The following is a 24,371-nucleotide window of genomic DNA, read 5'->3' as shown; positions in this document are numbered from 1 at the left end:
GTTTTGTTTTTGTCCAAAGGCTGCAAAAAGTTTTGTGAACTCCTCCCTCCCGCCCAGTTATTCTCTTCCCCTCATAAAACCACCCATTGAAGAGATCGCTACAACGTCTCCCTCCTGTGTGTGTGTGTGTGCATGTGCGCACACGTGCGTGTGCGTGTGTGTATGTGTGCACGTGTGCGTGTGTGTGTGCGCACGTGTGTGTGTGTGTGTGTGTGTGTGCATGCGCATGTGACACCCGTTCAATCCGTGAAAGACATATTTACCATTTGAGCACTCACTGTCAAAATGTAGATCCCTTGAGGAAGGTAAATCGCGTGTAACAGTCTAAAAAGTTTCCTCCTATTAATTGCAGCATCTTTTTCTCCCCCCTCCCCCCCTCCCCCAGCTTTGTTTGTTTGTTTGTTTTTTTTTGCAGGTGATACAGGTTTCGTATCTGTGTTTCTTAAAAAAAAAACGTCACAAACATGCTGTCCAGAAGACAAGAAAAGCCACAAAACGAGCGGAGGAAAGAAACCCACACGGCCTAAAAATGGACTCGAGTCTGAGGTACCTGCACCTGTTTGTTTGTTTGTTTGTTTGTTTTTTTTTTGCTGCATTCACTGGTCAGCACCTGAATGCTTTTATGCTGAGATGTCCCGTTAATTACAGTAGAGTAACGTGCTGGTAAATTGTTCCGAATCCAAAAGAACCAAAAAAAAAAGTCAAGTTAAAATAGCAGCTGTGTTGCTTCAGTGGTTCGAATCCCACCGAGTCTGGGAAAAGACACAGATTTTTGTTTTCTTCTTCTTCTTCCGTTTGTTTGTTTTTCTCTTTCCTCTTTTTTTTTTCCCCCTCTCTCTCTCACTCTCTCTCTCTTTCTCTCTCTCTCGCTCCAAAATGACACTCAGATGCTGGACTCTTTGGGTGGCAGGTCCACGTTTGTGACGGCCGTTACCATCGTCACCAGGCAGTCTGAGGTAGTGCCATTGATTAGTCTGCGGGTCTGCGAGATACGCTCCACGACACAGCCAGCCGAGAGACGGGCCTCGGCGTCATGGTCCCAGCACTCTTCGATCGTCTCACAAAACAGCGCCAAACCCTGCAGGGAAAGTGGGTGGCGGGAGTGGGTGGGGGGGAGGGAGAAAAGAAAACCCACTCTTATAGGAATCATAGAATGAATCAGCACCAGAGACGGTCATACAGCCAATTCTTTGAAAGAACAATCAATTAGTCCCACCTCCCCCACCCCCACCGATCCCTGCAACTGTTTTCCCTTTCGCGTATAGATCCAATTCCCTTTTATCAAATTACCATTCAACCCCCCCCCCTTCTACATCCTTTCAGACATTGCGTTCTAAATCTTAACAACCGGCTGCGTTAAAAATAAAAACAAAAAATTCTCCTCATTTCACACCGGCTGGTTTGCCAATGACCTTAAAATTTAAAATTCTTAAGCAGCCTTGGTGGGATTTGAACTTGTTGTCTGGATTAATCGTCCAATAACGTAACCGCTATACGACCATACCCTGTATCCTTAAATACTGGCCTGGGACTTCCCCACGTTCTGACCAATTGCTGGTTTAATGCTAACCAAAGACTCTTGCGCATCCCCGGCTTCCTTTGCTCCTCGCCTGGCGGCTGTGCCTTCACCTGCTTGGGGCCCCTGAGCTCCCCTCCCTCAACCTCTCCTCCTCAATGACGGCCCTTAAAACCTAGCACTTTGACCCCATTTTTGCTCACTTGTTCCATTATCCCCTTGACACGGGCGGGTGGCCATGACAATGCCTGACAAGTTATTGCTGGCAAAAAGGGCGCCATCTTTAAATCGTGGCCACGTCTTAAAAGGCAAGGTGGCAACGTCATCAATACGTTCACCACCCTAGAAATGGCCCCCACTTGGGGTAAGATCAACAAGTTATTCGACGTGGGTGAGCTCTGTTGGGCCTTGCGCTCAGGGCTCGGTTTTACTGGCAGCCGCTTGGAGCACTCTTGACTTTGAGTCAGAAGGCGGGTGGCTTAAGCTCCACGAGGGGACCGAGCACGGAAACCCAAGCGGACACAGCACTGCGCTACCAAGCACGGTGGTCAGAGGTGACGCCTTTCGGATGAGATGCTAAAGCAGGGTCGCGTCTGGCAGATCGGGCGAACGTAAAGGATCCCGGGGCTCTTTTCATTTTAAGGAGCAGGGACCCCTCCTGACCTCCAGCGACCTTTTGTGCAAATGGCCGCTCCGTTCACCTAGAGGACAGCAGAACCCCTCTGTTGCTTTGGGACATTTGAGGACAGGAAGGAAGGGAGATATATAAAAAAAAAACACGGCTTTATTTCTAGACGGATAGAATTGAAAAGCAGGGAAGTTATGATAATCCTGCTTTGAACCTTGGTTAGACCACACTTAAGAGTACTGTGGTCGCCATATTATATAAAAAGGATTGGGGAATGGAGAAGATTCGCGAGGATGATACCAGAAGTGTGTAGGTACAAGGTCTCTTCTCTCTGGTAAAAAAAAGGAGAGAGGTGACCTAATAGCAGGTCTTTCAAATTCTGAAAGGTTTTGACAGAGCGGATACAGAGAGAGTGTTTCCTCATGCGGGGAAGAGCGTAACTAGAGGCCATCAATATAAGATGGTCACCAAGAAATCCAATAGGGAATTAGGAAGAAACTTCTTCACCCAAAGAGTGGTGAGAACGTGGAGCTCACTATCACAGGGAGTGGTTGAAGTGAACAGTGTAGATGTATTTAAGGGGAAGCTAGAGACGCATAGGGGAGAAGAGAATAGAGGGTTACGATGATAGATTCAGATGAGGAAAGATGGGAGGAGGCTGCAGTGGAGCATAAGCACTGGCATGGGCTGGCTGGGCTTGGTTTTCTTTCCCGGGATGTGGGCATCACTGGCAAGGCCAGCGTTTGTTGCCCATCCCTAACTGCCCTTGAATTGAGTGGCTCGCTAGACCCTTTCAGAGGGCTGTGGGTCTGGAGTCATTTTTAGGCCAAACCCAGGTAAGGACAGCAGATTTCCTTCCCTAAAAAGGACACCAGTGAACCAGATGGGTTTTTACGACAATCGACTATAGTTGTCAAGGCCACCACGAGGGAGACAGGCTTTCAATTCCTGATTTATTAACTGAATTTAAATAGCACCAGCTGCCCGTGGCGGGATTTGAGCCCATGTGCCCCAGAGCATTAGCCTGGGCCTCTGGATTAATAGTCCGGTAACATTGCCACTGCTTCCCCCTGAATGGGCTGTTCCTTTGCCACAAATCCCAAGTGAAATATATGTTCCTTCTTCCTCTTCCTTTACTGTTTGTCGCTTGCTTTTAGCGTTTTGTTTTTAAATTGAGAATCTTAAGATGAAGGAGCAATGCCCATAGCAGAGCCCGGAGTGAAAAGCCCGGGCCCAGCTAGGAGGTGATGCCCAACGCAGTGAACCCAGGAGTTTAGGATTAAACCCATGCATTTGGCGTATTTAACACAAAACAAAAACTCTAAAAAATAAAAATTCAAATTTCAAAAATTCAACATTAACACAGGAGGGAAACGCTTTCACGTTTCCTTTAATTCTAACATGCACACACAGCTGGGTGTGCAGACCCCAGAATGAACAACCTCCAGGGTCTCAATCCAGGTCAGAGGTTATTTCCTCCCGGCTAGCTTTCCCCAACCAAAAATCCACCATTCTGCAAGATAGCTACCGGATACACTCATGTAAAAGTCAATCTTTTTTCAGCCAAAGTTTTAGGCAAAAAGCAGAGGGTTGTTTTAGACACGGGTGATATTTTCAAGGGGGTGAAATCCATGCATGTTCCTGGGTGCGATGATGCACATCAGGACTTTCGCTTTACCCTTGTTCCGTGCTGGAGACCACTGAACACCAGTGAGACCCCCGATCGGCACCATTTCGGACACTCTGTTCTGTTCCTCAAGACCGTCTCCCACTCTCAGCCCCTTCCAGTCACTTCCTCCCTCCTCCGACCTCTCTCCTGAGACCCCTCTCGCAGTGAGCATTCGGGAGAGAAGGTGGGGCGTGCCGCCAGGGAGGGGGGGGGCAGCAGGGAGAGAGGGGGAGGGGCAGCAGGGAGAGAGGAGGGGGGGCAGCAGGGAGAGAGGGGGAGGGGCAGCAGGGAGAGAGGAGGGGGGGCAGCAGGGAGAGAGGAGGGGGGGCAGCAGGGAGAGAGGAGGGGGGGCAGCAGGGAGAGAGGAGGGGGGGCAGCAGGGAGAGAGGAGGGGGGGCAGCAGGGAGAGAGGAGGGGGGGCAGCAGGGAGAGAGGAGGGGGGGCAGCAGGGAGAGAGGAGGGGGGGCAGCAGGGAGAGAGGAGGGGGGGCAGCAGGGAGAGAGGAGGGGGGGCAGCAGGGAGAGAGGAGGGGGGGCAGCAGGGAGAGAGGAGGGGGGGCAGCAGGGAGAGAGGAGGGGGGGCAGCAGGGAGAGAGGAGGGGGGGCAGCAGGGAAAGAGGAGGGGGGGCAGCAGGGAGAGAGGAGGGGGGCAGCAGGGAGAGAGGGGGGGCAGCAGGGAGAGAGGGGGGGCAGCAGGAAGAGAGGAGGGGGGCAGCAGGAAGAGAGGAGGGGGGCAGCAGGGAGAGAGGAGGGGGGCAGCAGGGAGAGAGGAGGGGGCCAGTAGGGAGAGAGTCTGCCGGCGAGAGGTGGGTGCAGGCGGGTAGTGTGTAGAGTCACAATATTTCAGCCAGAAGCCAGGGGATTGACTGTTACATGAGGTAGTTATTAGTCGAGTGTACAAATCATTATCTGGCAGGCAATGAGGCCACAAGGGGCAGTGGATACGCACCGGATGCTTATACCAGCATTCTTTTAACACAGGCCTTAGCTTTTTGTGGACGACCACATCTTGCAGATCCTCCAGTGTCGGATGTTGGCCAATCTCTTCTTCAAATGGCAAAATGTACTCATCAACGGGCCCTGTACAAACAGAGGGGCAAGGAAAATGACTTCACTTTAACCGGGACTGTGACCCTCTCAGTTACACGGCTGGACCATTGACACTGGTAGTAAGAATAGAAAAGCAGAATATTATTTTAAGAGGCATGAAACTTGTAAACAGTGATGTTTGGAGAGACTGGGCTGTGCTCAAACAAGAAACAGGGGAAAGTTAACATGCAGGTACCAGCAAGCCATTCGGATGGCAAATGGCATGTTGGCCTTCATTGCAAGGGGATTGGAGTACAAGAATAAAGAAGTCTTGCTACAATTGTACAGAGCTTAGGTGAGTCCGCACCAGGAATAGTGTGCGTGGTTTTGCTCTCCATATTTAAGGAAGGGCGAAGGTTCACTTGGATTGGTCCCCGGGATGTGACGGTTACCCTATGATGAGAGGCTGAGCAAATTGGGTCTGTATTCTCTGGGACTTGGAAGAATGAGAGGTGATCTCATTGAAACATTCAAGATTCTAGATGGGCTCAACAGGGTAGGTACTGAGAAGTTGTTACCTCTGCCTGGGGAACCTAGGTCACGGGGACAGAGTCTCAGGATAAGGGGATGATCATTTAGGGCTGAGGTGAGGAGAAATTTCTTCACTCAAAGGGTTGTGAATCTTTGGAATTCTCTACCCCCAGGGAGTTGCGGATGCTCCATCCTTGAATATATTGAAGGCTGGAATAGGCATTTTCTGTGTCTCAGGGAATCAGGGATATGGGGAGTGGGTGGGAAAGTGGAGTGGAAGCCAAAGATCAGCCACGATCGTACTGAATGGCGATGCAGACTCGGTGGGCCGTGCGGTCTACTCCTCTTCCTATCGCGTGTTCTAAACAATCAAGAGAAGTTCGGACTGTTCTCCTTGGAACAGAGAAGGTTAAGAGATGGCGTAATTGAGGTTTGCAAGATTAATGAAAGGTTTGGCGAGAGTAGACAGGGGAAAAATTATTCCCTCTGGTGAGTGGGTCAATAGCCAGAGGTCATAAATTCAAAATCACTGGAAAAAGACAGAGCATGGTGAGGGGAAATATTTGCACTCAGAGTTGCCAGGATCTGAAGGCTCAACTTGAAAAAGTGGTGGAAGCGGATTCCATAAATAATTTTAAAAAGGGAGTTGGGCACCTACTTGAGGATGAAGAACTTCCAGGGTTATCGTCAAAAAAGCAGGGACCCGGGACTAAGCACAGCTGCTTTTTCAAAGAGCCAGCACAGGCGTGATGGGCCGAATGGTCTCTTTGGGTGCTGTAAGTTCAGATCCCAACACCACGGAAGCTTGTGAATTTAAATTCAGTTCAAAAAAAAATCTGGAGCTGAAAAGTGACCACACAGCTGTCCAATTTCTGGAAAAATCCGACTGGTTCATTAACATCTCCTCCAGGGAAGGGAACTTGTCATCTTCTCCTGCTCCAACCCTATATCTGACTCCATCATCGTACCAAAGTCGCTGGCTCTTAACAGCCATTTAAAATGGCTGAGCAAGCCACTCAGTTGTAGCAAATCGCTACCGTTTGTCCACCACCAGCGCCTTCTCAGGACAACGAGAGATGGCCAATGAACGTCAGCGGCACTCACAACCTGAGAATGAATTTGAAAAGTTCAAGGGTAGCGCTTTTTATTTTTTAGGGCAGGCACGCTCTGGCCAAAGATGCCCCTCAATCCCAGCATCAAATGAGACCCCGCCCATCGGGTGCTTCCTGTTCTTAATCAAAATGTCCGTCCGACTCATGGATTGTACTGGGACTTTTGACCCATGACCTTGGAGTCAAGATCCAATTCCTGAACCAGCTACCCAATTCCTTCCAATTTCAACCCTACAATTAAAAAAAGAAAATTATCGAATCCTAAAAAAAAAGACAGACATCTTAAAATATGCACCTTGGGGATGTGTTTCAAATACTATTTTTTTTTAACTCATTCATGGGATGTGGGCTTCGCTGGCTGGGCCAGCATTTATTGCCCTCGAGGTGATGCTGGTGGTCTGTCTTCTTGAACCGCTGCAGTCCATGTCGTGTAGGTACACCCACAGTGCTGTTAGGAAGGGAGTTCCAGGATTTTGACCCAGCGACATTGAAGGAACGGCGATATATTTCCAAGCCAAGGATCGTAAGTGGCTTGGAGGGGAACCTCCAGGTGCTGGTGTTCCCATTATTCTGCTTCACTTGTCCTTCTAGATGGTAGTGGTCGTGGGTTTGGAAGGTGCTGCCTAAGGAGCCTTGCATCTTGTAGATGGTACACACTGCTGCCACTGTTCGTTGGTGGTGGAGGGACTGAATGTTTGTGGATGTGGTGCCAATCAAGCGGGCTGCTTTTCCTGGACGGTGTCAAGCTTCTTGAGTGCCGTTGGAGCTGCACTCATCCGGACAAGTGGGGAGTATTCCATCACACTCCTGACTTGTGCCTTGTAGATGGTGGACAGGCTTTGGGGAGTGAAAAGGTGAGTTACTCACTGCAGGATTTCTAGCCTCTGACTTTCCCTTGTAGCCACAATATTTACATGGCTAGCCCAGTTCAGTTTCTGGACAATGGTAACCCCCAGGGTGTTGATAGTGGGGGATTCAGTGCTGGTAACGCCACTGAGTGTAAAGGGGCGATGGTTAGATTCTCTTTTGTTGGAGATAGTCATTGCCTGGCATTTATGTAGCATGTTACTTGCCATTTGTCAGCCCAAGCCTAGATATTGTCCAGATCTTGCTGCATTTGGACATGGGCTGCTTCAATGTCTGAGGAGCTGTGAATGGTGCTGAACAGTGTGCAATCATCAGCGAACATCCCCACTTCTGACCTTATGATGTCAAGGGCAGTCAGTCTCACCTCACCTCGGGAATTCAGCTCTTTTGTCCATGTTTGAACCAAGGCTGTAATGAGGGCAAGAGCTGAGTGGCCCTGGCAGAACCCAAACTGAGCGTCAGTGAGCAGGTTACTGCTAAGCAAGTGCCACTTGTTACTTTACTGATGATCGAGAGTAGACTGATGGGGCAGTAATTGGCCGGGTTGGATTTGTCTTGCTTTCTGTGTACAGGACGTACCTGGGCAATTTTCCATATAGCCAGGTAGATGCCAGTGTTGTAGCTGTACTGGAACAGCTTGGTTAGGGACGCGGAAAGTTCTGGAGCACAAGTCTTCAGTACTATTGCCGGAATATTGTCAAGGCCCATAGCCTTTGCAGTATCGAGTGCCTTCAGCCGTTTCTTGATATCACGTGGAGTGAATCGAATTGACTGCAGACTGGCAACTGTGATGCTGGGGACCTCCGGAGGAGGCCGAGATGGATCATCCACTCAGCACTTCTGGCTGAAAGTTGTTGCAAGTTCTTCAGCCTTATCTTTTGCACTGATGTGTTGGGGCCCCCATCATTGAGGATGGAGATATTTGTCGAGCTGCCTCCTCCTCCACTGAGTTGTGTAAATGTCCACCACTATTCGTGACTGGATATGACAGGACTGCAGAGCTTAGATCTATATCCATTGGCTGCGAAATCGCTTAGCTCTGTCAATCACTTCTCTCAGGTCCAACCCCAACATCGTCATCAAACCGGCTGACAAGAGTTGTGCTGTTGTTGTCTGGCGCACTGACCTCTACCTCGCGGAGGCTGAGCGTCAACTCGCAGACACTTCCTCCTACCTCTCCCTGGACCATGACCCCACCACAGAACATCAAGCCATTGTTTCCAGGACTGTCACTGACCTCATCTCCTCTGAAGATCTTCCTCCCACAGCTTCCAACCTGATAGTCGCCCAACCTCGGACGGCCCGCTTCTACCTCCTACCCAAAATCCACAAACAGGACTGTCCCGGCAGACCGATCGTGTCAGCCTGTTCCCGCCCCACGGAACTCATTTCTCGTTATCTTGACTCCCTTCTCTCTCCCTTTGTCCAGTCCCTTCCCACCTACATCCGTGATTCCTCTGACACCTTACGTCACATCAAATTTTAATTGAGTTCTGTTGAAGGGTCATGAGGACTCGAAACGTCAACTCTTTTCTTCTTCGCCGATGCTGCCAGACCTGCTGAGTTTTTCCAGGTAATTCTGTTTTTGTTCTGTCTATCACTTGCTGCTTATGCTGTTTGGCACGCAAGTAGTCCTGTGTTATAGCTTCACCAGATTGACACCTCATTTTTAGGTATGCCTGGTGCTGCTCATGGCATGCCTGCCTGCATTTGGTGATAATGGTAGAGTGGAGGATATGCTGGGCCACGAGGTTACAGATTGTGTTTGAGTACAATTCTGCTGCTGCTGATGGCCCACAGCGCCTCACGGATGACCAGTCTTGAGTTGCTAAATCTGTTCGAAATCTATCCCGTTTAGCACAATGGTAGTGCCACACAACACGATGGAGGGTATCCTCAATGTGAAGCTGGGACTTCATCTCCACAATGACTGACTGTGCAGTAGTCACTCCTGCTGATGGACAGATGCATCTGTGGCAGGCAGGTTGGTGAGGATGAGATCAAGTATGTTTTCCCTCTTGTTGGTTCCCTCACCACCTGCCGCAGACCCAGTCTAGCAGCTATGTCCTTTAGGACTCTGCCAGCTCGGTCAGTAGTGATGCTATCGAGCCACTCTTGGCGATGGACATTGAAGTTCCCCACCCAGAGTACATTCTGCACCCTTGCCACCCTCAGTGCTTCCTCCAAGTGGTGTTCAGCATGGAGGAGCACTGATTCATCAGCTGAGGGAGGGCGGTACATGGTGATTAGCAGGAGGTTTCCTTGTCCATGCTTGACCTGATGCCATGAGACTTCATGGGGTCCGGAGTCGATTTTGAGGACTCCCAGGGCAACTCCCTCCCGACTGTATACCACTGTGCCGCCACCTCTGCTGGGTCTGTCCTGCCGGTGGGACAGGACATACCCAGGGATGGTGATAGTGGTGTCTGGGACATTATCTGTAAGGTATGATTCTGTGAGGATGACTATGTCAGGCTGTTGCTTGACTAGTCTATGAGACAGCTCTCCCAATTTTGGCACTAGCCCCCAGATGTCAGTAAGGAGGACTTTGCAGGGTCGACAGGACTGAGATTGGCGTTGTCGTTTCCGGTGCCTAGGTCGATGCCGGGTGGTCCGTCCAGTTTAATTCCTTTATTGAGACTTTGTAGAGATTTGATACAACTGAGTGTCTTGCTAGACCATTTCGGAGGCCATTTAAGAGTCAACCATATTGCTGTGGGTCTGGAGTCACGTGTAGGCCAGACCAGGTAAGTTTGGCAGATTTCCATCCCTAAAGGACGTTAGTGAACCAGATGGGTTTTTACGACAATCGACAGTGGTTTCAAGGTCATCATTAGACGTTTAATTCCAGATTTTTTACTGAGTTCAAATTTCACCATCTGCCGTGGTGGGATTCGAACCCGGGTCCCCAGAGCATTACCCCTGGGTCTCTGGATTAATAATCCAGCAACAAGGCCACTGCGCCACCACTAAAAGCCATCTTGGTTCATCACACATCTCCGCAGGGGCTGGTGGACCTCCCACTCACACAACAGACAGATGCCCCCAAGGGAAACAATTGCCAGCCTCTCTTCAAACCAGGGAGATAATCCAAAACAATGACTCCAGTTGTGAAGCCTGTAACTGATGCTGGAAATTCTGTGCGCAAAGCTGGGCTCAGTAGCACCTGTTGTTAAGGCACCACAGGTGCCACACTCTGGGACCAAAATGGCGTGCGCTACACCCACACCGCACCCTTCTGCCGAGAGTTGTGGTGGATGCCAGCCTGGTGCAGGCGTTAGCGTGCATGCAGCTAATGTCGGTCGGAGCTAAGACGAGTAGGACGATCATGATATCAATCAGTAGGCAATGCTGATTTGACACCAACACTGCCATTTTGGAAATAAACTCTCTAATCGACGGCCTCTCTAGTCGCTGGTTGATTTCTGCTGGCTGTTACTTCAATTCGAAAAGTGTTCCGTGTTTTCTGGAGTGACTTCAAGTTGCAAAAGTCTGCAGGGATGGTGTGACAAGGTGTTGAAGAACATTTCTCTGACTTCAAGGCCTCTACACAAATCAGCTGCTCTCAGGTGTGGGTGCAGCACTAGGCAATCCCCATGGAATCCACTGTGACTTGGTGAATGAAAAGAGGGCAATGCAGAGTCAGACAGGCTGCTGGAAGAGGGAGGAGGCAAAGGGCCATCAGTAGAAGGCTAACTGTGCCCAGGGTGATCTGGAAGCAACCCACCTACCTGAACCTCAGCAAGGGACAGTGCGAGAGATTGCCCGTCCTCGTTGAAATCTGTCACCTGCTGCAGCCACAACTACAGCCTCAGAGCAGGACAAGAACAGCGTAGAACCATTCAGTATATAATTATTAAAGCTTGTGCATTATAGATCAGCATATATATATCAAGAGGAAAAACTGTATTTTAATCTGCCCTGTAAAAATGTTATTATTTCATGTACCTATGTGGGTTTCAGTCAAGCTCTCCCTATTTCCCAGTGACAGACTCAGTGAAGGTCCTCTCACCCTGCTTCCTGGTCCAAGATGGCTGTGCATACGCCCTGCTACGTTTGCCCCCTATAAAGATGATGCCATTCCAAATGTCCTGCTGCACATTGTTCCCTATAGGGACGGCAGCCATTAACCTGGGCATATCCCCGGCAGAAGCCCCGCGCAGCCTACGTAAGATGTTTATGAAGCCTCCCCGCCCACCTTCCAGGTCCATCACTCTCCTCCGTCACACCTCGAAGACAGACCAGACGGAGCTGGACGAGGGCAGGGCTGGTTGCCGCCTGGGCCTTGGTGCCGGTGATGGGCTCAGTCTCGGCAGGACAGCTTGTGACCCTACCTGCTGTCTCTGCGGCCGCGATTGGAAGTTGCGACCCACATTTTGGGAAGCACCGCTCTCCGGTTAGATTGCGATAGCACCTTATCCTGGATAACCCTTGCTAAAAGATAACCAGGAGTTAGCAGCCCAGGACAAAAAAGAAATGATTCACGTTTGTATAGCGCCTTTCACAAATCCAGGCCATTCCAAAGTGCTATACAAACAATTACAAACTTTTTAAAGTATGGTGGTTACCGGCTAAGGTCATCCATCACAGGCCTTCTCAACCATGCCCCTCTCCTGAGGTGCACTGACCCTCAGGTTAAACTCAACACCAGTCGTCTCTCTCCAATAAGAGAGCAGCCTATGGTCCTCTGGGACTACGGAGACTTTCATTCACAGTATGGTCGCTGTTGTAATGTAGGAGGCTCCCGCAAACAGCAATGTGTTAATCGCTGGATAATCTCTTTCTTGTGACATTGGTTAAATATTGACCAGCACACCTTGCTCATTTTCAAAACAATGCTGTAGACTATTTTGCACCTACCGGAGGGCAGGGGACCTTGTTTTAACATCTCACCTGACAGAAGGCATCTCTGACAGTGCAGCACTCCCCCAGTACTGCACTGGAGTGCTCAAGTCTCTGGAGTGGGACTTGAACTCATGACCTTCTGACCCAGAAGTGAGAGTGCTGCCAACTGGCTGCATCAAGTGAATAGTAAAAGTTGAACGTAGATCGTATTTTCATGAAGTAATGGAGTTAATACTTGCCGTCAGCTGCGGTACACCTCATAATCAGCTCCCACAGCACCAGTCCCATGGCATACATGTCTATCCTGAGGAAGGCATCACGCTGGAAGTTAATTGCCCCCTCCAGGACCTCAGGGGCCATGTATCTTCGTGTCCCAACCTGCGGAGAAAGAAAATCCCCCCATTAACAAGTTGTAGTCTTTGTGAAAGTACCTCTAAGCTCCCTTTCTGCAAAGTGACTGGTGGTTCTGCTTATACGCTGATCCACCCATCAACGGTCAAACCCATTAATGGTCAAAGCCAATGGCACGGCAAGCTGCCTTTCAGTGCCTGGGGCAGGACCACAATCCCTACAGTCCTCTCGTCTCTTGTCGAAGTTGCCATTCATTATAAAGACACTCGTAGAAACATAGGAGTTTTTAGTGGCACAGAAGGAGGCCACTTGGCCCGTCAAGTCCGAAGCAGCCAAGGAAGAATTATTCAGACTAATCCCACCTTCCAGCTCTTTGTCCATAGCCCTGCAGATGACGGCACCTCAAGTGCATATCCAAGTACTTTTTAAAATGCGATGAGGGTTTTCCACTTCTACCACCCTTTCAGGCAGAGTGTTCCAGAATCCCATCACTATCTGGGTGAAAAAAACTCAACTTTCCTCTAATCCCTTCCACCGATTTCTTTAAATCTATGCCCCTTTGGTTATTGACCTCTCTGCTAAGGGAAATAGGTCCTTCTGATCCACTGTATTGAGACCCTTCATCATTTAATAAACCTCAATTAAATCTCCCCTCAGCCTCCTTCGTTGCAAAGCAAACAACCTCAGCCTATCCAATCTTTCCTTCTATCTTTCCCACGACTGGCAACACCCTTGCAAATCTCCCCTGTACCCTCGAGTGTGATCATATCTTCGCTGTGATGCAGTGACCAGAACTGTACGCAGTACTCAATGTTTTATACTTCGAGCATAACCTCTCTGCTCTCATATGCAGTATCGCAGTTAATAAAAGAAAATATCCCCTATGACTTCTTAATCACTTTATCCAGGTCTGCTGCCATCTTCAGGGATCTGTGGACATGCACTCCAAGGTCCCGCTCTTCCCTCTACTCTGAGTATCTCATGGCTTATTGTGTATTCTCTTGCATTACCTTACACTGCCCCGGATTGAATTCTCTTTGCCACTTTTCTGATACCTGACCAGTCCATTGACAGTCTTCCTCACTATCAAGCACATGACCAATTATTGTATCATCTACAAACCTCTGAATCTTGCCCCCTATATTTGAGTCTAACTCATTGACACAGACCACAACAAGCAAGGGGCCTACTGAGCCCTGCTGAACCTCACTGAAAATGGCCTTCCAGTCACAAAAACACCCTTTGACCATTACCCTTTGCTTCCTGAGCCAATTTTGGATCGAACTTGCGCTACCCTCACTGTCCATCCTTGTTACCTCCTCAAAAAAAATTAAATTGAGTGGGGACGTAACAAGGAAGGTCCACACAAGTGTCAGGACAGTGATGCCAACAGGCTATTCACCTCAGAGGATGGCAATAACACTGTCACCCATGCACCTTCCAACCAGACTGATCAGGGGAAGGAATCCTCTATTTTCCTCTACTTGGCCCCAGTTGCTCAGGACAAGCGTCTCACCCCAGCTGTTGCCCTTGGTTAAGATCAATTAAAGCTTAAACTCAGCAAAGATTGAAACTTGCTTCCCCCCACCCCCGAGGATTAATAGGACACTGAATGATGGGTTCCCCTCTCAAGAGTTGCTGAGAAGCTACATCTTTCAACCTCCTCTATCAGTGGTTCTCTCCCTACCTCATGCTAATACTGTACCTTGAAAACCTGTCTTCCTTTCCACTCACTAAATCCTTTGGCTTACCTCGCAGCTTAACACACAACGACTGAGGTGTACCACACCTTACATACGACATCTTTTAAGCTGGTATTTCACAAACTAGGGGCTCAGACTGAACACCGTCGTGAGAGACTCCTTCACACCCGAACATGCAGCTTACCAGAGCCGGACGGCTCAACACCAGTCACACCTGTAGACCGTAAAGCGAGCTGTGTTGTTAGCAAAGCACTCGACTAGCAAGCGCGGAGTTCTGTGCCATGCCGCTGAACAGTTAGACAAGAGCTTGCAAACACGGCAGCAGCAACTCTGCGCTTTCCAAAACATGGAACAGAAAATGGACAGGGCTCGAGCACCAGCATTCTGTGCTACCGACTGAGCAGCTTCTTAAAAAGCTGCACCCCGTAGATATCAGACAAGGCAGCCCTCATCGTCTTTAGCACAAAGTATTTTATCCTCTCCTGTTTCTACACACGCGATTTTACTGGGCTGGAGTGAACTGCCTGGCACTTGCACTGAACAATGATTCTGGCAGGTACCTACACCCCCCGTCTCCTCCGCTATATATCACGGGTTTAGTATCTGGCTGGAATCCCTCACTTCTTTTATAGCAGAGTTTGTTTTTTTTTCACTTTCTGAAGCAGATGGATGTGATCTCGCAGTCAGGGCTAAGAGCCTTCATCACTGCTTCCAGGTCCCGTACAGATGCCTTTCTTTCTTGCACTACAGGGACGCCGAGGTTCCCATTATACAGCAGCGAAGGTATTAATCACAGTGACACTGCACCTATTCACCAGTTTCACAATGGGGATTTCCAATAATGCACGTCTTCCATCACAAGCCATCAGCATGATGAGTTCGGTGAGAGGGGGAGGAGTTAATATGCCCACCATATGGTAGATGGGAACCGGTCCTCCATATTCAGTGGCAGTCGGCAAAGTCACAAAGGGGCAATGGGGAAATTATTCAAAATTAAAGGATTTTTATTGCAAAGAACAAACAACAATTCCCCCCCCCTCCCCCGCCCAATGGTTTGCTGTTACCTCTCTGATTATCCCTGTATGGGTAGTCTAAGGGTATTACTACACGTGAGGATTTAACACCTTCACTTCTTTGCCTTTCTGCTCTTACTAACACGGCCTTGCTCCACAAGTAACTGGCAAAGGTTTGACCTCCAGGAGCGAAGGAACGGATGACCTTTGACTATTTTAAATATGTAAAACGTAACGCTACAAGACTAAGAGAATAAAGAAGTCTTGGTACCATTGTACGGGGTTTTGGTGAGACCACATCTGGAATACTGCGCGCGGTTTTGGTCACCACGTTTAAGAAAGGATATACTTGCACCGGAGGCGGTACATCGAAGGTTCACTAAATTGGTCCCTGGGATGAGGGGGCTGTCCTATTACGAGAGGCCGAGTAAATTGGGGCTATATTCTCTGGAGTTTAGAAGAATGAGAGGTGGTGTCATTGAAATTCTGAAGGGGTTTGATAAGGTGGACGCTGGGAGATTGTTTCCGCTGGTCGGAGAATCTACAACACGGGGACACGGTCTCAGGATGAGGAGCCAATCACTTAGGACCGAGATCAGGAGAAATTACTTCCCCCAAGGGGTTGTGGATCTTTGGAATTCTCTACCCCAGAGGGTTGCGGGTGCTCCGTTATTGAATACATTTAAGGGCGGGATAGGCAGGGAATTAAGGGATTGAGGAGACGGTGGAAAAATGGAGTTGAAGCCCAAGGTCAGCCATGATCGTATTGAATAGCGGGGGCAGGCTCGATGGGCCATACGGTCTACTCCTGGCTCCTATTTGCGTTCTTGTGCCTGGCCGCGCTGTTCAGTCCACCTCCCTCCCAGTGTTTGCATCACCTGGCCATGCGTGTCTCCAGGTGGTTTCCCAGGCTCGAACCTGACGGCCAGTCCAAAGTCAGCTATGCACGCCGACAGATCCGTCTTCAGTAGTACGTTCTTGCTTTTAAAATCCCTGTCGACAAAAATAAAACGGAAGCGGTAGGGTTAAAGGCAACTCTCCACACTGCCGCGTTCTGCACCCTAGGAGACGGAGGGCAAAGCAAGAAAACACAACTAACACGGCTGCCAGCGCCTTAAATCGAGCTCTTCCATCAAACGTAGCTGCTAATCTCCCTTCTCTAGGTTCAGGCCGATCGCCTCACGCAAAAGCATAAACCTGCACGAGGGGGTTTTGTAAGATGTACCGGCAACACTGATGCGAGAGCGTAAGAGAGGGGACCGGAGCAGGCCATATAGTCCCTCAAGCCTGCCCCACCGTTCAACACGATAATTTAAAAAGAAAACTGCATTTATTTAGCGCCTTTCATGACCGACGATGTCTCCAAGCGCTTTCACAGCCAATGAAGCGCAGTCACTGCTGTAATGTAGGAAACACAGCAGTCGATTGGTGCATAGCAAGATCCCACAAACAGCATTGTGATCGCGACCGGATAATCCGTTTCGCGATTAAAAACAGAAAGTGCTGGAAAACCTCAGAAGGCCCGGCAGCAACTGCGGAGAGAGAGAGAGAAACAGAGTTAACTTTTCCGGTCTGTACGACTCTTCTTCAGAGGCAAAGCGGGGTAGAAATGTAGGGGGTGGAGCAACACAAGGTCAGGGATAAGTGGGAGCTCGGGAGAGATTGACAAGGATGTCATGGACACAAGGCAAAGGGAGTGTTAATGGTAGCGTTAAAGACTAAAGGAGGTGCTGATAGTGGCATGAAGGTAAGATAGCAGAATGTGTCAAAAACAGAACAAGGGTCAGCACTCTGTGAAACATAGAAACAAGAGGCAGGTGGCCCTGTGTGGGCTGGTGGGGGCAGGGGGAAAGCTTAAAAAATACTTTAAATATTAAGAAAAATAAATAAATGAATGGAATTAAAAATGCATACAAAAAAGGGATAAAGATGGAGGAGAGAGTTCATGTTCTGAAGTTGTTGAACTCAATGTTAAATCTGTAAGGCTGTAAAGTGCCTCGTCGGAAGATGAGGTGCCATTCCCCCAGTTTGTGTTGGGCTTCACTGGAACACTGCAGCAGGACAAGAGCAGAAGCAATAAATTCTTCCAAGTCCAGGCAAGAGCATGAAGGGGCACTGATACAGTGGCGTTGATTCAGGCATAGCTATTGTCCAGGATATTGGGGATAACTCCCCTGCTCTACCTCAAATAATGTCACGGGATCATTCACGATCTGCTAAAGCAGGACTTTTGAAAAAGCTTTGCCAATTGTTACGAGGGAGCCACTGGACATGGAGGGGGCACCAGCAAGTCCGAGACAGGTCAACATGATTCCTGGTTCAACAGACACGAGGCGAAGACAAGGCAGCAACAGATCCATTGGCATTCCTTAAATTCAACTTAAAATAATGGAACTGATTAAACTGAAAGATTACCTACACAGTAAGAACCTTGTAGCAACAGTCAGTGTAGATTCTGAAAGGGAAAATGACACCTGTCCAAACTCCTTAATTTCTTTGAAGAACCAAAATTACTGGGCCAGGGCCTACAGGCTATTTTAAAGGAGATTCAGGAAGGCATTGTTAAAGTTCCACATGAAAGGCTGTCAAATTCAAAGATGTGGGGATTTAGGGTAAAACTTGGCTATGGATAATAAATTTGACGAGAGGTAGAAAACAACTTGGTGGAGGTGGGTTGGGGTGGGGGGGGTACCGACTGGAATGTCCCAGAAATTGGGGCTGGGACTAATACAGCCTCTATTAACTTGCATTCAGAAACTCAGTATACATCCGCCAAATTCACAGATTTGAAACCAGGAGGGGCAACAAAATCAGAGAAAGCAGCAAAGAACTTACAAAATGTGTGGAACAAGATGTGAGTAGGCAGAATAATAGGAACAGGCCATTCAGCCCCTCAAACATATTCTGCCGTTCAAATAGATCATGACTTAACGGCATCTACCTGCCTTGGTCTCATGTTCCTCAACGCCTTTTGCCTAACAAAAATCTATCAAACATTTAGCTTTGAAATTTTCCATTGCCCACCACCACCCCCACACCACCAGCGCACCCCCGCCCCCCCCCAACCTACACCAGCCTCAGCAGTGGGTTTTTTTTTTTGAAATGGTGGGAAGAGCTAGAAAGTTCCACTGCCATTTGTGTGGTTCTTGGCATCACCTCTGTATGGTCTAACTCCAATTTTAGGTTAAGCCCCCTTGTTCTGAACTCCACACTGCAGGCTGATTTGTAGGAAGAGAAATGAGCAGCACTGATATTCTATGAATGATGTGGAAATCGCTGAGGAAGAGGTTAGAACAAAAACCATATAGCCTTAGTGGACTTGGGATGGTTTAAGAGCCTTACAGACTCTCCCACAGCGAGGACGTCAGCCATCAGCTGGTAGAGGGCAACAGATTGCTGTCTCGAGCAGCTGCCCTCTCTTTCTTTCTGTCTCTCTCTCCATCTCTCTCTCTCTCTCCCACCGTTCTCTCTCAGTGGCTTCCCTTGTCACCATTTTTGATGATGGATCGCCATTTTAGTTGTGATTGGGCATCCATTTCCCACGTGTTTATAGAGCAGATCTTCACAGAGGCTTTGAGATCATCTTCGGAATGTTTCCTTTGGCCCCTGTGTGAATGTGCTCCCTGGCATAGCTCCGACTAGAGAACCTGTTTGGATAGCCCTGTGTCGGGCATTCCGAAGACATGTCCCGACCATCGTAGCTGATATGAGATTATCATGGCCGCTGTATTTGGCATTTGTGTGTTCTGGAGAATGCTCATATTTGTTCTTTTATTTTCCCACTTGATTTGCTAAGACGCTATTGATGCTGCTGCTCTTGGGCCTCGAGGTGGTATCTATAAGCTGTCCAAGCTTCAGCATCATAGAGAAGCATAGGGAAAACCACTGCCCGATAGACTCCCGAGTTTAATGTTGGATCCAATATCACGTTTCTCAAAAAAGTTCCAGGAAGTCATTTACATACTCTACGTATCCATTCAATACAGAGAAGCAATGAACACAGTTAATTGCTGGTTAAACTGTACAGCCAAAGCAGCTGAGTACAAGTCCAAGGAAGGCGATGACGTAGTGGTATTGCCACAGCACTAGTAATCCAGAGATCCAGGGTAATGCTCTGGGGACCCGGGTTCGAATCCCGCAATGGTAGATGGTGAAGTTTGAATTGAATGAAAGGAATCTGCCCTTTAGGGAAGGAACTCCAGACCACATAGCAATGTGGTTGACTCTTAAATGCCTTCTCAAGGGCAATTAGGGATGGGCAATAAACGCTGGCCTCGATAGCATCCCATCAATGAATAAAAAGAAGTGGCCTGGTTGGCCACCAAGATGCTATGTAGGGAAAGGGCACAAGGTTGATCCCTCAGAGACCTGAGCTACGAAAGTAGCTGAGAAATCATCTTGGCAAGGTCAACGAGATTGGAAGGAAATTACTTCTAATTAAACTGGAACCAGGACAGATGGCCACAAATTGGTAACTGGTAAATTTCAGACCAATGTCAGCTGTGGCTCAGTTCATAGCACCCTCGCCTTTGAATCAGAGGGTTGTGGGTTCATGTCCCACTCCCGGAAACCAAGAACTGTGATTGTACTCAAAAGAGTTGCAATCTGTGACTGTTGATAACTCGAAAAGAGTAGCATTCCTTCTCGTAAGAATCAATGCGTGGAATGGACTTCCATACACTGTAATGAAGGTGCAAACCCTTGAGCCACTTGAGAACCAATTGGATGTTGCAATGGAAGGATTTTAAACTAAGGTGTATTCCCATTTATTTTTTCATGTAGATAGGGCCCAGAAGGGATTTGATAGAGATGTCGAAAATCATGAAAGATTTAAGATCGAGTAGATAAAGGGAAATCGGTTCCAATGGTTGGAGGCCCAATAACCAGAGTGCACACATATAAAGCAGCAGAGCCAACATGAGGAAAAACCTTTCACAGCCACAAGTGGTTAGGATTTGTTGTGGAAATGGGCCAACTGTAGCCTTCAAAAAACAAACTGGATAAATACTTGAAGGAGAAAAAAAATCACCAGGTTATGGAGAAAGAGCTGGGCAGTGGATCTAACTGGATTGCACTCTGACAGAGCCAGCACAGACTTTATGGGCCGAATAGCCTCTCTCCGTGCTACCCCAGTCTATTGAAAGTGGCATTACTGCTCGGGACGTTCCCGGCGCCCGGCAGAGGTGACAAACACTCGCCGGACGAGAACCAATAAGCGAGAGCCGACACCTTACCACGCGAGGCACTTGGTCAAAGCCATCGTCAGTTTGGACTGTAGGGAAAGCTCAGGCACGAAGATCCCACTTTCAGGAACAATCCGCAGAGAGTGTGTTGCAGTGAGTTGGCTATCGGTTGTATGAGGGAGAGGATCGTGGCATCGGTCCTCAGGCCTGTTCCCAGCTACTGTGCAGAGCCCATCTGCACAAAACAGAGACGCCATTTTCACAGGATTGCAGCATTGGCATCGGCAGCTAATTCACCCACACTCCTTTCTAGCAATTAAGAGATGTGCAGCATCCATGTTCACGGAGGCCTTGGGGTCCAGTTCGGTCTGTGGGAAATTTCTGCAACATGCTTAAACACTTCCCCAAGATGAAGCCTAACCTTTCATCTGTGCGTCTCTAAATAGTGCGAATACCGCTCAGGTCAGATGGCCGTGCTAGACCACTGATAAAGAGCGTGCAAGACATGTTTAAAAAAGGCAGGCGGGGTTACTCTTAAACAGCACACGCCAACACGTGCTCTTCACCCTACCCACCCCCCTCCATCCCCCCTCACCACCCCCTCCCGCTCCCCCTATCCAAATAGATGGGAAGAGCAATGATCTTCCATGTTGAGAGATTTTCATTCTGCTGGTCCTGGTCTCAGCTGGAAGGCTTGTTGCAGATAATAGTGCAGGTGGACATTTTGACCCCTCGAATAAAATGAAGAATTCTCATTTGAATCTACACTGCCTCACACGAGCTGTTTCTTTCTCCCACCAACCCCCTCCCAGCTCTCTCTCTCATCAGTCTAACCAAAATGCTATTTTCACTCTTATCACCCTAAATGTCAGTCTCAGTAAATTAAGATTTTAGAACACACTTCCTCTGATGCCAGAGCCCCCAGAATGTAGATAACAACAACTCTTGAGTCAGTTAGGATTATATTCGCTGAAGTTCAGAAGAATGAGGGGGGATCTCATAGAAACCTATAAAATTCTAACAGGACTAGGCAGGGTAGATGCAGGAAGGATGTTCCTGATGGTGGGGGAATCCAGAACCAGGGGTCACAGTCTGAGGATACGGGGTAGACCATTTAGGACTGAGATGAGGAGAAATTTCTTCACCCAGAGAATGGTGAGCCCGTGGAATTCGTTACCACAGAAAGTAGTTGAGACCAAAACATTGTATGTTTTCAAGGAGTTAGATATAGCTCTTGGGGCGAAAGGGATCGAAGGGTATGGGGAGAAAGCGGGAGCTGGCTATTGAGTTGGATGATCAACCATGATCATAATGAATGGCGGAGCAGGCTTGAAGGGCCGAATGGCCTACTTCTGCTCCTAGTTTCTATGTTAACTTGGTGACAGACTTGCTGAACCTTTACTAAGCCCAGAGAAATGGGAACTAAATGCAGTTAGCTCCTAACAACCTCACTTGTTTTTGACCATGGCGAGAGACTCCTGTGGGAACTAATAGATGGTGCTGGGTACAAAAGTGCAGTGCTCAGAACATTGTGTGATAATAGAAACAGAGACTGACCCCTCCTCCTGTCCCAACCTGTGAAGGGTCACCTTTCCCAGACTGGGTGGAGGAGGAGGAGCGGGGGAGGGGGGGGGGGGCACAAATTCAAGGACTAAGAAGCTGCATTTTCAAAAAAATTCCAGGTTGCAAGATGCTTGAACAAGGTTTCAGTCCTAACATCAGCTCCTGGACAAAAGCCTTGGTGGGCACTCCCGGTGCAGTACTGAGGGAGTGCTGCACTGCCGAAGGTGCCGTCTCTCAGCTGAGGATTTAAACCCAAGGCCCATCTTCCCTCTCAGAGTAAGAGATCCCACAGCCATATTTTGAATAAGAGCAGGGAAGTTCTCCCCACTGATCTGATCAACATTGATCTCACAACCAATATTGCTGGAACAGATGTTATCGTCATGGCTGTTCATGGGAGCTTCCTGTGTGTGAATTGGCTACCGTATTTCCTTCACTACAGCAGCGGCTACATTTTGTCGTCGTCATCTTCATTATCGAAGATGGATGTTTCTCGCGTGCTTAGAGTCTTCTGTAGTTGGCTGTGCAGCCCGAATGCAGAGCTGCATGGATTTCCATATTGCAGGCAAGCCAGAATTGTCTGATTTTGTCAGGAACACCAACACGGTATTTCTAGCATGCCTTTTGTCCTTTGCTGTCTGTACTCGCTGCTGCTCGGAGGAAACAACAGCACTACTTGAGAATCGCTCCCCAGGCGGTTTTCTTGTGCATTTTTCTCCCAGTCTGTGGTGGAGATGCCATGTTTCCTGACGTCCACCTTCAAAGAGTCATGGAACCTTAATCTCGGCCTAACCTCGCAGGGGGTGTCCAGGTTTAAGCTGTGAATACGTAACTGTCTCAGGGATTCCATTGTCAGTCACACGGGTTACACGCCCGTTCTATCTGAGCTGGGCTCTGATGATGAGTACTTCAATTCCAGACATTTCTGCTCTTCGAAATACCTTCAGTGTTGGGCACTTTGTCCTCCCGTTGATGGCCATGCCGAATGCATCTCAAGTGGAACCTGTCCAATTGCTCAATATGTCAATATGTCAGTACGGAGTCCATGTCTCACAGGCATAGAGAGGGGTAGGAGGTATGACCCCAGCTTTGTACACAGCAAGTTTCATGCAATTTTCCTCCACAGTCTCTTGCATAAGCTAATTGGCAGTATAGCGCCTTGGGACATCCTGGAGGTTGTCAGGGCTGCTCTGTAAATACAGGGCTTCCTTTCTTAGGCTCTGTGTCAATTTTTAATTGGCTATGTTCCTGTCTCAGACACATCCTTCAACCACTTCTCTCTTTCTCGAAATGCATCCAGTTGCCTCTTGGATGTTTAAATGCAAACTCTTTCCCTGAACCCTGGCAGGACTGCCTCCTTTCTCCACAAGGTGGTTCTCCTAGTTGTATGATAAAGGTCCACGAAACGTCACTTTTTAAACCCAATTTGCTCATTTGAAATGTCTTCAGTAAAAAGCCATACAATCCACTGAACCCTCTGCCGTGGTGAGAAAATGGGCACAACTTTTGTCCCTTTGTAATTTTACTTCACAGCATTAATCACGGGACAACTCAGAGCGCACCTCCACTTTAACTGACTCCTCAAGAGTTTATACAAATTTAAATCCGATGATTTTAGGGAGCTTTTGCAGTTTATACTTTTATGAAAAACGCAATTATAGATTATCCTGAAAATGCTGCATTCCTTTACACTTTGTGCTATTTTCCTTTGAGAGCAGAAACAATGCTTACAAAATACTCGTTTCGACAAGTGATCACTTTAACCCACTCGTTCACTGAGAGATTTTTTTTTTTATATTCGTAGGTATCACAGGCTGGGCCAGCATTTATTGCCCATCCCAGCCCTAATTACCCATTGCCATGGGTCTGGAGTCACATGTCGGCCAGACCTAAAGGGCATTAGTGATGGGTTTTTATGACAATTGGCAATGGTTTCATGGTCATCGTTAATTTTAATTTTTTAATTTTTATCGAATTCGAATTTCACCATCTGCCGTGGTGGGGTTTGAACCTGGGCCCCCAGAGCATTACCCTGGGTCTCTGGAATACCAGTCCGGCGACAATACCAGGATGCTACCGCCTCCCCTCATTTCTTTTGATGGTACGAGGACTAGGGGGCACAGGTTTAAGGTTTTGGGCAAGAGTTACACGGAGGACGTGAGGGAAAACCGTAGCGAGTGGTAATGAGCTAGAACTTGCTGCCCGTGGGTGGTGGAGGAAGCCGGGATGATGAATGATTTCAAAAGGAAGCTGTATGGGCACTTGAAAGAAACAGGCTGACAGAGCAATGGGGTTAGAACGAGGGATGGGGCTGTCTGGATTGCTCCATGCAGAGCAGCATAGGCTCAATGGGCTGAATGGC

At 48.5% G+C, this 24,371-nt stretch overlaps 1 protein-coding gene across 1 annotated transcript in view; it reads right to left on the bottom strand.

Moving 5' to 3' along the window:
* Positions 1 to 860: 860 nt before the first annotated feature.
* Positions 861 to 24,371, bottom strand: part of acvr2ba (activin A receptor type 2Ba) — a 216,963-nt gene continuing 193,452 nt past the window's right edge. Inside the window, exons 8-11 of the mRNA XM_078534548.1 lie at positions 16,142 to 16,256; positions 12,436 to 12,574; positions 4,762 to 4,892; positions 861 to 1,078 (exon numbers count right to left, since the gene is read on the bottom strand). Of these exons, the coding sequence (XP_078390674.1) occupies positions 884 to 1,078; positions 4,762 to 4,892; positions 12,436 to 12,574; positions 16,142 to 16,256 (580 nt within the window). The 3' untranslated portion in view covers positions 861 to 883. The remainder of the gene's footprint in view (positions 1,079 to 4,761; positions 4,893 to 12,435; positions 12,575 to 16,141; positions 16,257 to 24,371) is intronic.

This window comes from Cetorhinus maximus, chromosome 3 (genome assembly GCF_964194155.1).
Source record: "Cetorhinus maximus chromosome 3, sCetMax3.hap1.1, whole genome shotgun sequence".
In the NCBI taxonomy this organism is placed as follows: domain Eukaryota; kingdom Metazoa; phylum Chordata; class Chondrichthyes; order Lamniformes; family Cetorhinidae; genus Cetorhinus; species Cetorhinus maximus.
The sequence above is the reverse complement of the archived record's forward strand: the minus strand, read 5'-3'. Positions and strand labels throughout refer to the sequence as shown.